Source organism: Sardina pilchardus, chromosome 24, assembly GCF_963854185.1.
Source record: "Sardina pilchardus chromosome 24, fSarPil1.1, whole genome shotgun sequence".
Classification (NCBI taxonomy): Eukaryota; Metazoa; Chordata; class Actinopteri; order Clupeiformes; family Clupeidae; genus Sardina; species Sardina pilchardus.
Genome location: NC_085017.1, coordinates 25407132 through 25422131, shown reverse-complemented (window position 1 = coordinate 25422131; position 15000 = coordinate 25407132). Strand labels below are relative to the sequence as shown.

The 15000-nt window shown below is 44.8% G+C and overlaps 1 protein-coding gene across 2 annotated transcripts in view; it reads right to left on the bottom strand.

Annotated features, from left to right (window-relative positions):
• The window catches only part of arhgef1a (Rho guanine nucleotide exchange factor (GEF) 1a), a 34139-nt gene that overhangs the window by 13586 nt on the left and 5553 nt on the right, over nt 1–15000 (bottom strand). Inside the window, exons 1-5 of one of the 2 annotated variants that reach the window (XM_062529444.1) lie at nt 11056–11273; nt 5012–5174; nt 2267–2334; nt 1423–1486; nt 797–929 (exon numbers count right to left, since the gene is read on the bottom strand). In XM_062529444.1, coding sequence (XP_062385428.1) covers nt 797–929; nt 1423–1486; nt 2267–2334; nt 5012–5174; nt 11056–11118 — 491 coding nt within the window. In that variant the 5' untranslated portion in view covers nt 11119–11273. Of the gene's footprint in view, nt 1–796; nt 930–1422; nt 1487–2266; nt 2335–5011; nt 5175–11055; nt 11274–15000 lie in introns of those variants that run through there. The other variant, XM_062529445.1, reaches the window with a different exon arrangement.

The following is a 15000-nucleotide window of genomic DNA, read 5'->3' as shown; positions in this document are numbered from 1 at the left end:
CAAACAAACAAAAAAGAACAAAAATCATAGTGAGCAAGCATGTAGAGAGGCATAATCACACAAAAATAAACCAGATACAAAAATAAAAACTTAACAACAGTAGCACAATAGTGCAACACACACATTACAACACTAAACACCCAAACACAAGCCTGCAGGGGAGTTTGCCACAGTACCACAACAGTGTTACAACATTTGAAAGATAATACTGAGACTAAGACATCTCTTCCTTCAAACATGACTGATAATCATATGGAAATGCAAATACAGGGAGGAAGACATACTGTATATGCACGAGACGTAACAGCAGTAGTTTGATGCAATTGTACACAATATGCCGAGCATAGAGCTGCATGGGGAAGTAGAACACGACACCTGTTCTTTGTGTATCTATGAAACGGAATCATAATGTACTGTGCTGTACGTTAGGCAAATCACACTGGGTTGTACCCCCCTGGGAAAGTGCCTCTGAACTCTTTGCCCAGACCACATAGAATTACTGGTGCCTCAAGAAATGGGGTCGAGACATAGTCTATACATGGCTACTGTCCTCTCATAAGATCTGGTGGCAGCTGACCTCAATACGTGTGCATTTTAAATCATTAATGATGCAGGAGAGAGTGATGCTTCTTGAAGTTATCAGAGCGTGTACTGGCAGATACTGGAGTTTATATGTATCAGGTATGAAACAATATGCACTTTAAACGTTATATATACTCTTCAGTGACAAAAAACAACTACCTGTCTACTTCTCTCTATCTGCCACCAGCCTATAGCAGAGGAGCCTTTAACTCACCCTGCAATGTTATTGGTGGAGACGCTCTTGGAGATGGAGAGGGTGGAGCGTCCGCGGCGAGAGCCCAGCAGCGATTGGCGGAGGCTGTCGGACGGGTAGATGGCCGAGCTGGGCCGCTCCCTCATCAGGGTACCTGTGGAAGAGAGGACACACACAGAGGATGGATGGAGAGATGGAGGGATGAGAAACAAAATTGAATACAAAAGAGATGGATAAAACGGTGGGAGCAGGGAGAGGAGGGAACGGAGAGATAGAGAGAGAGAGTGGGATAAAAGGCGGATGAGAAAGAGGTAGCAGAAAAGAACAAGGTGAGGTGATGAGGTGAAAAAGAAAGGGGCTCATCAGGACTTTCTCAGGATATACTAGTACACATCACATATATCATCCTCCAAGACTGGGTTCAAACTAGGAGCTTTATCAACTAGTCCACTATTAAAATCAGTAGTCGGTGTCAACTAGTATTTAAGAAAAGGCTAAAGACTAAATGTGCTAGACATTCCTATGTGTGGGAGTGTATTCAATGATATCTATTCACCCTTGTTAAGGCAGGTTAATGGAAGTAGTTGTGTGTGCTTGTGCAAAAGAGGCTTGTCTGCAGAACTCGACAAAATGTGGCAGAGACTTACTCTTGTTGCGCATCGTCACACTCTGATAAGACGAACTGGTCCTTGACAATGCCATCTTCTGTTGCTGTGGCAACGCAGAGGATCAGAGCATGATTGGTTAGATGACAGCAGATCAGTGACACGTTCAAATCTCCTACTTTGACTCTCGCATTATTCATAGTGCTTTATTATACAAGTTCATGTTGCACATGTCTTCCTACTACAGAAGGGAGTGGTTTCCTGATCACAGTTTCTATCTGAAGAACCCTCCAGAGGATCATGCACTGTGCTTTAATCCAAAAGGGGAAACAGGACCTTGTCTCTTGTGGCCTGTACAGACTACACAATTTTTCTGTCTTTCACGATTACCTTTTACGATTGACCATGTCGGACTGGGCGATCAGAGAACCACACTTGGTCGTAAGACTGGCCACATTACAAGATCGTCTCTTATAGCCCTCTCATAGCGTGTCATCACAGTCAACACAGGAGCTGTAGGAGATTCCCAAAAAATTCGGACATGCTAGACTTTCGGTCGTAACGTTGTGGAACGTCGCAGACAATAAATCGTGGGTCATTGAATGTCACATTACAAGGCGCTTCCTCTTTCAAGCATCGTTCTGGACTTTGAAAATTCGGACACGACAACGAAAATTTGTCGGTCAGGACACAATCGTGGCAAAATCGGATTGAAATCATGTAGTCTGTGCAGGCCATTAGTCGGCCTTCGTAGAGATAAAATGCTGAGTTGTTAGAAGCTGGGTGTTGAGTCTTTCCTCAGCACCACCACCCCCTATTACAGCCCTCGTCACATTTTCTGTAGACCCCAACAAACTCCACACCTTCCCTCTCACTCCCCTCTTACCCTCTGCTTCATTTTGGCGCAGTTGGGCAGTGTGTCTCGGCATCGGTTGTGGATGGTGACGTTGCAGGCTGAAAGAAATGGACAAATATGGGTTCAGAGTGACCCTCTGCCACACGTGCTTATCTTCATGCACTGTTCTCTGGGCTGTTCTCTCCTCTTGGCTCTACATTAGTCTTTCATAATGCCATGGAGACCTCTCTCACACACTTTCACTTGCTAACAGGTCTCTCTCTCTCTCTCTCTCACTCTCTCTCACACTCACTCACTCACTCTCTCTCGCGCTCTCTCTCTCTCACTCACTCGCCCTCTCTCTCTCTCTCTCTCTCTCTCTCTCTCTGCAGCTTTCATGTGTTCCATTGTTTCAAATCATTTCACTTCCTGTTTTGGGGGTGATTGGTCAGGAAAAGGAATGGGGGCTAACGAGGGGGGGTTCCCCGAAGCCCCCTCTTTCCACAACTGTCTTTCCCAGCAGATCAGGAACTCCTCCCCCACACATCCAAACACACACACACACACACACACACACACACACACACACACGCTTTTCTTCAACTCAAGAGTTTCACAACCCTACAGCTTGAGCTTGTTTCAGGAACCAATCTGATAACACAGTGTAGATGCTCACTCAACGGAAAGGGTGTGGTGTGCGTGTGTGTCCACAACTGTGGTGTGTGGGTGGGTGTGTGTGCAAATGTGTGCAGGTGGGAGTGTATATGCGTGTGTGTGTGTGTGTGTGTGTGTGTGTGTGTGTGTGTGTGCATGTTTGTGACTAAGTTCATTCATTAAGGGGCGTAGGTAGTGGTAGTAACTGGTACACCTTAGGACTTAAGTGTGAGTAGTGCAGTTAGCTCTGATGATAACAGTTTGATTTCTTCAACTTGTGCAGTGCACAGCTGATTGCATAACTGAGCTTCTGGTCCTTTTCAACACAATGCAGCCTCAGTGTAAACACGTGTGACATGTTATTTTTAAAAGGGCCAATATTCTGGGGAAGCAAATCTCTTGAGAAAAGTGAAGCAACTTGGTAAAACTCCTCTCCTCCACTACTAACTTGGCATGCACAGATAAAGGAATAAAGCCTTGTCCTCGGATCAGAATCAATGGCTGAGTCTCCTTCTCTGTTGTCTCCTTATTGAGCACTAATACACATGCATATTAGTTATATATCAATCACTAACTAAAGTGTTACCAAAAACGACCAGCAGCATTGAGTTAATAAAACTATGGTCCCAGTTTCAATCACAAATTGTTTGCTTTCGATTGCTTTATTTTTTTTAAACAGCATTCAACCGCTTGTGTTCCTCCAGTGCTCCTTGGGGGTTTTTGGGAAGTGTGAATGCTGACCTCTCTGACCTAGCGCATGTGGTGTGTTCTTGTCTAGTCCTCTGAGGGCTGCTTTACGCTCAGGGGTGGAAAAGTTCAGCTTCAGAAAGTAAAAGTCCAATCATGTATTGGTTCTACCTGTGCACTTGAACACAGGTGATCTAATCAATTAGCTGCTATACCTGGCTGAAGAGATGTGCTAATCAAAATCAGCTGGTTGGCACAGATATGTGGTAGGACATTTACTTTCTGAAGCCGGACTTTTTCACCTCTATTTACGCTTCAATCTCTGGCCTAACGCGCGTGGTGTTTTCTTGACCAGTCCTCTGTGGGGTGTACGGGCGTCTGTGTGCTTTACGCTTCATAGTAAACGAAGATGGGAGGGAAGGAACGACGAGCAGAGTGTTGATTATCTCGTGGTCCATCTCTCGGCAGTGTGTAGGAGGCCTGGGCCATCTCCAACGGCACTGGGCACACGGCTCCTGCCTCGCGATCCACCACGTGGGAGTGTGTGAGAGTGTGTGTGTGTGTGTGTGCTCTGCAGAAATACAGAAAGTGCTATCTGTATATAGGTTTGTGTGTGTTTGTGTGTGTGTGTGTGTGTGTGTGTGTGTGTGTGTGTGTGTGTGTTCTGTAGAAATACAGAATGTATTATCTGTATACAGGTTTGTTTCTGTGTGTGTGTGTGTGTGTGTGTCAGTGTGTGTGTACGTATGTGTACACATGCATTGCGTCTTGTGCAGTTTGGCATGATGGTATCAACAGTCGGTAAATTTAGTAAATTCTTTAAGTGTCTCTTTTAGATGGTTTGTTTTTTTTTAACACACACACACACACACACACACACACACACACACTCACTTTGGTGACATGACAAGCTCTACAAAAGGATAATCAACAAGTGTATTTCAGTGTGTGGTTGAAAGTGGGGGAGAAGACAGTATGAATAATGTGGGTTTATGTGGGAGCACAACTGCGTGTCATTATTCCATTCAGATGACTGAGAGAGCTGTGAGCAGACACACCAGAGACACTTCTTCCACAGCAGGCAAGGATGTCATAGAGAGAGACCAACTCCATAAACATCTCTGCATGTGCATGTGTACAGTATGTTGCACACACCACCTGTGTCATGCATCATACGTGTGCATGCAGCTTGTGTGCTTGTGTGTCTGTGAGGTTATGTGCATGCTTTATGGAGTGCTCTGACTTACATCAGTGTGTGTGTGCGTGTGTGTGTGTGTGTGTGTGTGTGTGTGTGTGTGTGTGTGTGTGTGTGTGTGTGCATGTGTGTATTTGTGCGCATGTGTGTATGTGTGTGTGTGTGAGAGAGAGAAAGAGAGCGAGAGAGAGAGAGAATATACTGTATAAATGCATGTCTGTGTATGTGGTGTGTGGGTGTGCTGGAGATGTGTAACTCACTGGGACAGCTGAGGGCCTCTTTGGCAGTGATGCTCTTGTTGCAGGCTGAGCAGAGCGTCGTCGCGGAAACAGTCAGGGAGGTGTAGAGGTGTCCGTTGCTATAGCGAGCCTCCCGCTCCCTCGCCTCCCTCTCCAGCTCACGCATGCGCTCCTTCTCCTTATTCTGAGCGAGAGAAACACACACACACACACACACACACACACACACACACACACACACACACACACACACACACACAGTTATTACCTTTGTGCTCCTCATCATTAACGTTATGAACTAACAGTCGTAATTAAAACCCACTCTTTTGTGCACCCTGGACGGAGCAGCAGAGAGGAGCTCCAGGGCCACTGATGAGCTCCAGATGAATTGATGCTGATGCTGTATGCGTGAGCATCACCCAGACGCGGGGCTAATCAGGCCTGTGCAGCCGTGAACCTCACCCCTCGTTCTAGGCTGAGAGCTGCACAGCACGGGCAGCAGGGCATAGCTCCAAAGAGCGCTAGCAGCAGCTAGCAGTGAGAACCATGCTAAGGGAGATCGCACCAGTAACTTTGGTGTATGAACACCCAGTGGTGTAGTATAATTAGCTGTAGTGGATATACTGTGATATAGTCTACTCAGCTGTAGTGGATATACTGTGATGTAGTCTAGTTAGCTGTAGTGGATATACCGTGATGTAGTCTAGTTAGCTGTAGTGGGTATGCTGTGATGTAGTCTAGACTAGTTAGCTGTAGTGGATATACTGTGATGTAGTAGTTAGCTGTAGTATACTGCCATGTAGTCTAGTTGGCTGTAGTGGATAGGGTCATTCCTATGTTCCCCGGGTCCTGTGTTCCCGTTTTTTCCCAAAAGGGTCCTATGTTCCCCGGTTGCAATACATACCGGGGAACATAGGACCCCATTTGGGAAAAGCGGGGAACATAGGACCCTTTCTAAAATTTAAGAAAAAAAGGGTTCTATGTTCCCCGGTCCCATACAAAGTGGGGAACATAGGACCCGGCGAACATAGGACCTGGGGAACATAGGTACGCTCCCGTAGTGGATATGCTGTGATGTAGTCTAGTTAGCTGTAGTGGATATACTGTGATCAACCCCAAATGTTAGTGCATTTCCTTGCCTATTTTAAGTGGGTATGCTGAGATGGTGACGCTTTTTAAGTGGGTATACTGCGTAGTCTTGAGTATCACGTAGACTACACCACTGTGGACCACCTATGCTGTTCATGATGCGCTAGAAAAACAGATTCAACAAGGTAGAACATGTTTTGCATAGGTGACTACTGTTGGGCTGCTTCCCACGCATGAGCACTTTGAAGAGCTCTGATGATCAGCACGTGACTGGGAAGGCACTGTGCGAGGAGCCGGTGGCTTTGATGCCACATCTGGTCTGAGAATGAGGGTTGCTCCCAACCCCCTCGCGACACACCCAGGCCAAACCTCCAGGGTACGGTTGCTTAGCTTCCTGTTTTGATTTCCAGACATAGTCTAAAGCGTTAAGTCCGTAAGGGCCCACATTGTAAGATGATCTCTCCCTCACTATGTCATCTCACCTTTGAGACAGAAGCTGACAAGCAGCCATTTACCAATATGTAAACTACTGGACAATACTGGTAGTCAATAATTTACCTCTAAAATAGATGTTAGTTAAACCAATACATAAAAAAAATGCTGAGGCATTCTTATCAATTTTTTCACATTCAATCTATGGAACATTTCATTCATTTGAAGTGTCTGGGAATGAATCTAATTTGAAACATCTACACGTTCAGAATATACTCAATATACAGTGCAGTGTATTATAAACACAACTAATACAACCAGCATGATACAGATTTCTGGCCAATTTATTCATGCATTCTTACTGCTAGTGTCTCATTTCTGTCTCTATAAACAAAGTCACAATAAAGACTGTAAATAAGAAACACAGACAAACTTTTCTGTTTCTTATTTACTTGTCATTATGTTGTGGGTGTGTGGGCGCCGCGGTAAAGAAAGATGGCAGAGGCCCTGAGTTTCGATAACACAGCATGACCACCGACCGTCCCAAGTGACACAGAATTGGATTACATCACTGAAGAGGATATGTGTCGGAGGTGAGCTGTCATTTTGTCAGACGATATTCTATCATATTCCAGTTATTTGCCATGCAGACATACGGACCATTTCAAAGATGATTAATGATAAACAGACTCTGAGTCTTGTGACAAATTAATTTGATGAATAATGACAACGTCGTTGATGTCTGGGAGCAACAGAGTGATGTTGCTGAAATACTGTACACATGCACAGACCAGCAGACAGACAGACAGGCTGACGTATAATGCGTATGTGGGAGCATGGAGGGTTAAGGCTTATTTTATGCAGTGTTCCACTTCAACACTTAGGATGTAGTTTGGACATGCAAGTAATGGATAATTCCAAACAACAATCTTGATGGATTCACTTTCAGACAATACAATGATTACTTCTCTTCAAAATCAAGAACTGGACTTCAAGGTTTCCATTTACTGAATACAGATTTGGGGTTAACTATGAATACTTCTGTTCTGACTGTATTTACGTTTTGATATGAGTGATACATTTCCTGATTATGTGTTAACCCTTGCTTTCCTAAGCATTGGCGTGCACACAGGGAAGATCTACAGTACAAAATTCCATTCGACCTGTTCTTACTGACTGCACAGCACATACAGTACAGTACACTATTAACATCACACATAAACCCCCACACATTTAGACGCTGAATCATCTCCTAGCTCTTCTGAAACAGATACGAGTGGCTACAGCAGTACAATACACAGTCAAAAAAAAAAAAATGGACGTGCTCTGGCAAGGGCATTATACCGCCTACATATGGAGTATGTTCCAGGTAAACATGCACCCTGACACTCTCGAACTTTTGTTCAAGAGGAGCCTCTAGCCTGCTTTAACGGGCGCCGACTCAGCACTTTATTCGAACCAATCAGTTCTGTATGATTCATCTTCCTCTTTCGCCATGAGATGAGTCTGGCCGACCGTACAAAAAATGGAAGTAAATGCGCAGCACAAACATGCATACATTGAGCCAGAACCAAGCTTCCACACACGTACTAACAATGAAGACATGATGTCAGGGGTTTCAAACCAACTACATGGGGGGAAATGAAACCTTTTACACACACACACACACACACACACACACACACGCGCACGCACGCACGCACACACACACACCGTTTGTACAGTTTCCGTTTGTAGTAACGTGGCCGTACATGTACCAGTGCACAACTCCAATGTTTTATGGTTAAGACACACACACATTGTCTGGCTGGAGAAGTGTCTCAGAGGTTTGGTTTAGGAGTTCCTTTACAGTCTGTGGTCTCAGACTCATGTGCATTAGACACCTCGGTGGACCAGAGATGGCTACATGTCGGTGAGCGTGTTGGCACACGGCACAGGAAGCAGCAAGAGAGGACTTCCTCTTCCCTCTTCCTTGGGTTGCCATGGGTACGACAGAAAAAAGGGGGTGGATGTGAGTCTATACAAAAGTATGAGAATGTGATAGTGTGAGTGTGTGTGTGTGTGTGCTTATTTGTGTGTATGTCCACACAAGCTGAGACTGAAGTGTGTAGGTGTGTGTGTGTGTGTGTGTGTGTGTGTGTGTGTGTGTGTGTGATTTATTCCTAAGCACAGCAGTCTTTCTTTCTCATAGCGTCAATAAGGGATCTGTGAGGAACATTGGTTGCAGAGATAAATAAAAACAAGGTGTATTTTCCAGCTCGCATGAATTCCAGAGAGAGATCCCAACCCTCCAAGAGCAGGGTCTGTATGTGCTGCTATTGGCAGTAGGCTGGAGCGGAGGCAGCTTCCGAGATTTACAGGAGCAGAGCACCAATAAACCGGGAAGATGGAGGACGGAGCATCTCTATTTCTCTGTGTGTGTGAGTTGTGTGTGCCTATGTGTGTGTGTGTGTGTGTGTGTGTGTCACATGGAGTGATGAGGAGTGATGTGGACAAATTAAAACACACACTAGTATTGTCCCTGTGACCCTGCAGAGGGGCTAGTGTGTGACCAGTGGTTTCGTGAGTACGGGCATCAGACACTGGAATTGGGAGAGCGCCTCATTTACCTGCATGGAGGCAAAGCCATGGAGGAGGTAAATCAGAGGTACCAAGAATCAAACATAAACCGTCTCTCTCTGTCTATGGATAACCTGCTTATCAAATCAACAGCTACTGTCCAACACCACTAAGCATGAGTATAGGTGAGGCTGTTACACTTGTTGCTAATCAGAGTCCATATCAGCTAACTCTAAAGCAGATGTATCCAGATCCATTCCTAAGCCCCCCTCCATTCGCCCCTAATGTAGGCTGCTCTCACGCTGGGAGGTAGAGGTACAGGGTGACTAGACGTCCCCGGTTTCAAGGGACAGTCCCCGTTTCTGGCTGCCTGTCCCCCCGAAAATACAGAAAAACTACCTAGGTCCCCGATTTTTGAGGATAAAACTTGTATGTCTTTCAATCAGATTGATAGTCAAACTGAAAATGTCCCTGATTTTTCCACATTTTTGGGATTACGTCCTTGGTTTTGGTCTCGGACATCCGGTCACCTTAGGTAAAGGGGCTCAGAAAACGAGGGTTAAAAGGTCTGACCCCGTGTCCTAGATACCGCCGCTTTAGGCTACGCGTCCCACAGTCCTGCCTGACGATCGGCGTCGATGGAGACGCTTGATGCTCCAGTTAAAAGCTGCGGCGCAGCCGGATTTAGCGGCGAGCTGGACAGCCAGCGGCTCTCTGGGGGGACCGTTCCTGATGTCCTGAATACGAGCTCAACAGGGACCCAGGGGCTAAAATAGAGCAAGTGCTCCCACGCCTCACGACAGGACGAGGATGAGGGGGCAGTGATCTCTGACCACACCTGAACATGTGTAAGGTTCATGTAGGCATAGGCACAAGGATATGGCCATACTCAAAATATATTCTCACTCTCTCACACACACACACACACACACACACACACACACAAGGAGGGGTTAGTGTATTTGCTGCTCCCACATGATCAGGAGCTGTGCTGGAATCACAGCAGACAGACATCTCACTGAGAAGCTTTAGCATTCGTATCACCTCAATCCTACCAGTCTTTGTGGAGGTGAGAGAAGAGCATTTTCTGTATTTTAATGATGAGAAACCCACAGCAGGCAGAGAGGCTAGTCTGCATGGTTCACATGGGAATGTAGTCTACAGCAACCAGTTCAGACAGAGGTGTCACTTGATAGGTAAGAGAGAGTCTTGACTTCTATAAGATAATATTCAACTACACACACTTATACATGCAGTAGGCCTATGTAAATGTATAAGCACACGCATGTAGTCTTATAAATGTGTTACGTCACTGTAAGGCACAAAACACACACACACACACACACACACACACCGTCAATGACAAGATACTGTGAGAAAGCCCACTCAATCACACCTAGATACAAACACACTTTTCAAGCTCCACCTCTGACATGCTGTTGAAAAGGGCTTCCAGTTGACTCGTTAATTCTGCTCTATTACGAACTTTACAGGCTCTTGACGTCTTTCAAGAGTGTGGCAATAATGGTTGGCTTATATTGCGCAAATCTGTCTCACAGACCCACTGTCCAAAATGCAATAGGGGCCTAGGCATACTTAAATAAAGAGAACTACGGCTACATTCACGTTATACCTCAGAACATCTGAACAACAAGTGTTCCCCGACAAGTACGCGCCGTACCCCTTCATAAACAAGATAAGGAGCCGCCGCGTATAATGAGGAAACACACGCACGCTGCCGTAAACCATCAGTACCGTTAACTTCGGAAATCATATCTTAAACACACGGCAAACTAACCGAGGAATAAAATCATGACGCTTCCCTATTTGATTATAGCTTAATAAGTCACCGTACTCGCAAAAGTAATGTTGTTCGAAGGTGTCGAGGACATTTAAGACGGAAAATGTCACTTCCTTAATGTTGTGTGGTAGCGTGTTTTGCAGTTTATCCAACGTGCGCTTGAAGTCTTTTTAGCATAACTTACCCGGTGACTGATCTCTCGCATTCTCTCCTGGCGGAGTTTTGACAAATCCGCAACTCGAGACATTGTGATTTTTGATAAGCAGCACTAAGTCACCAAGCTGATCTTACTCCTGTATATGCGCATCAAAGTCGTGATAAATTCGTAGAACAAACGTTATACGGGGAAGAGGTAACTTCCTCTCTCACGTCTCTCTCCGCTCTCTTTCTAAAGGGCTCCGTTCTCGCAAGATAGGAATGATGACTGAAACAGTACAGTGCGCGGAACGAGCGCATCAGATTCTAGCCTCGCCCACCTCCAATAAAGTGTGCGACTGTTAGCGCGACGCGCAAAGAGTGTGTGTGTGTGTGTGTGTGTGTGCCTGCGTGTTAAATGCATAAAGAGAGAGGGAGAGAGAGACTAACGGACTGACTTTCATTGTCCAATAAAAACAATTCTCAATTTTGTATGCCAGTCTCAGAATTCCGCCCCAGTTTATAGTCTAACGTTTTTCTTTCAAAGAACCAACGAATGGGCCTACGAATGTCTGCCAGTTTTTCAATAAATTCAATGTTTCTGAATCGACTGAAATGTCTAACGGCTCTAAAATATTTTAAGAGGTGACTTCTGTGGAGCAGTCTGCGGCCTAATTTCTTGGTAGCACGTTTCAGGCACATGGAGAGTGTCCTGCAAACAGTCTCCAAAGTTGGGGGAATTTGGACAGCCTCCAGGTTTCCTCCCTAGTCGTAAATTTACATAATTAATATGAAAGACAAAACTATCCTAAGTTTAACATTAAGATTCTGACACAGGACTTTACTGCAATAACCTAAAGTCTAAAAGTCTAAAAGTTTGATTTACTTTTTAATGATAATTATAATCTTAAATGTCTGATTGATCAGTGACACAGTGTTGTATGCATGGCCTATTTAGAGTTACCATTTAAAAAAATTAAATCATTTCGAATCAGAATTCCATCTAAACAGGAGCTAAAAGGAGATGCACATGTTGGCCACAGAGTGAACAGCTTTGAACATTATCCTAGAAAATTGGCACGCAATGCACCACAGCTTTAATTACGGTTAATCCCAACATTGCATTCGTTAAGAATATGACTTTGCACGTGTCAAAGCAGAGTCATTTTTGTTTCACTGTGTTTCGCCATTGCTTCAAGAAATGATCAAAATTCTTTAATTCACTACTCGAAAGAGCAAATCCTACCAAATCCTTTAAATATTGCTATACTGTATAAACAAAACAAAAACACCTAACCACACGCCTGTGAAGCCAGCTTGCTCTGAATCGGAATAAAAATGTATTCACTTTCATCGTCATCAGTCATTTGCTCAACAGAACTTTTATAATCAAGACAGATGAAATACAGTTTATAAGCATCTGTCATGCATGGGGAATGGTGTGTGTGTGCGCATGTGTGTGTGTGTGTGTGTGAGAGAGAGAGAGAGAGAGAGAGAGAGAGAGAGAGAGAGAGAGAGAGAGAGAGAGAGAGAGAGAGAGAAAGTGTGTGTGAATGTGTGTGAGCGTGTGTGCTTGCACAGGCTGGGGCACACATGCAGGCTGCTGAGAATAGACCCCGCTGCCCAAAATGGAGAGGAAAAAAGGAGGGAAAACGTCTGAGGTCGCCCTGCCAACATCTGTCACCATGCCAACAAAACACTCAGTCTGTGAGGGTGGGAACACAACAGCAGTAGGCTGCAGGCTCGGATTAAATCTGGAACTCTGGATTGGGTCACTTTCTAGAGATGCTGGGGCCCAAGATAGATGACAACAGAATGACTGAATGACTGGACACAATCCAAGGGCCCAGACAAGTAGCCTACATTCAACATGCTGTACATACAGTATATATTTGGATTACTATAACACTGTTACTCATCGAAGAATAAACAATGTGACAAGACCTAAATATCTGTGGCATTCACTGTGTGTGTGTGTGTGTGTGTGTGTGTGTGTGTGTGTGTGTGTGTGTGTGAATGTGTACGTGTGTGTGTACATCATGCATACTCACGTCTTTGTGTGAGTGTAAGTCTATGTTTGTGTGTGCGCATTCATGTCTATGTTCACATGTATTTGTGCCTGCAGTGTGTGTGTGTGTTTATCAATACATGTGTGTGTGTGCTTCTGTGCTGTGGTTTGAGGTGATGTGCATAATGAGCTTACTCCTTGTCATGTTGTGATCCTCCCAACAAAGTTTCATTTGTCCCTGCTCTCTCCTCTCTTTCTCCTTCAAACACCTCTCTATCTCTCCATCTAACTCCTTCCCCTCCCCCTTCCCTCTCTACGGTCTCTCACTCGAGGGCTCGAGCGCTTTTGCTCCGTAGGCGGACGGCTCTTCAGCTCTCCCAGAATCTCCTGAAATAACCGGTCACGTTCGACAGGTCGCGCACACTAACTCGGAGGTGGGATGGCGGATTTCAGCCGCTCAGTGCGCTGCAGTTTAACGCAGCCCGGGGTGTCTCTGAACTGAGCTGCCATGATCACACACCTGCAACCCAAACAGCACTGAAATAGCATTCCAACAGTGTGATAATGCATAGGGTGATAATAATGTATAGGGTGCAGTGATTAAATATCAAGGTCAAGAGAGTAAATGATTCCTATGTTTGCATTCTTAAAACATCTCTATGGAATGCACATTACCGATTGTTCAGTCAAAGCATTTGGAGGTCTGTTATTTCTCAGTAATCAAATGCTGAACTGCATGTCAAACCATTGCAATAGGTAACCAGTATTTGTTACACAACTATAGGACAAGCCAAAATCAGTGAGCCTATGTTGTAGATACAATAAAACAACTTCTGCTTAGTATTCTTTATCAAAATAAGCAATATAAAGGACAGCCAAACCAACTTGTCAGTACAGGCCAGGAAATACCGATATGAACCTTCGCCAAATTTGGGATTTGCTCCCAATTACAACTGAGAAGGTCTATGTGCTAATCGCTATCCAGGCTAGGCCAGTAGCAAAAATACACTCTTCTGATGAAGAGCCCCATTTTTGCTCTGTCATCCTGAGTGCCATTTTTGAAGATGTTGAAGATGCTGGATGTCTGTTAGTCCTCATATTATGTGCAAGGTAATCAGTAGGGTGACTGAGTGGGTGTGTGTTGTGCCTGTCACAGTGGACAACAGAGCAGGGCGCCTGTCTTGTGGTCTGGATTGTGTGGCTAGTACAAATGATGAACTCGAAAGATCTCCTCTAAGGTCTCCAGTTCTTTGAATGAACGTGACATCTGTTCGATCGAGCTCTCGGAGGCTGCGGAAGCTTTTGGGAAGAGAGAGGCAAAGTTGAGCGTTGCCGTGGGTTACCACTCGATAGAGGAGCTCTTTTTCAATGACATTCTGTGTGGCACACAAAAAAAAATTGTGTGTGTGCGTGTGCGTGTGTGTGTGTGTGTGTGTGAGAGAGAGAGAGAGAGAGAGAGAGAGTGAGTGAGTACTTATGTAGTTGAAGGTGTGCATGTTTGTGTGTGCATGTGAATGCTGGAGTAATGACCAGGTATGCACTGGCATGTAGACACAGCCCTATTATTCAAAATAAAGGGACAGTGACAACACAGCCTAAGCATTTGAGTCTGTGTGTATGTTTGTGTGTGTGTGTGTGTGTGTGTGTGTGTGTGTGTGTGTGTGTGTTTGGAAGAGACAATGTTTTCTATACCCTTGAACCTGTGAACTCATGATAGATTGCTGAACTGCTTTAATCTACTGGATTATTCAGGAGATTTGATTCCTAATGTGTAAAGTGGAATCAAATAAAGTATATAAAATGTGCTTCAGAAAGTATGCATGTGAGAGTAAGCGTTACAGGTGCAACTGGTATATTGAGATGAGGAGAAGGGAAGAGGAGATCAAGTGTGGGACAAAAAAGAGAACAACCAAAGAGAAAGATGAGATAGAGCGAAAATGATATGGTAGCAGATTAGACAAACTTGCGTGTGGCCTGTACACTCCA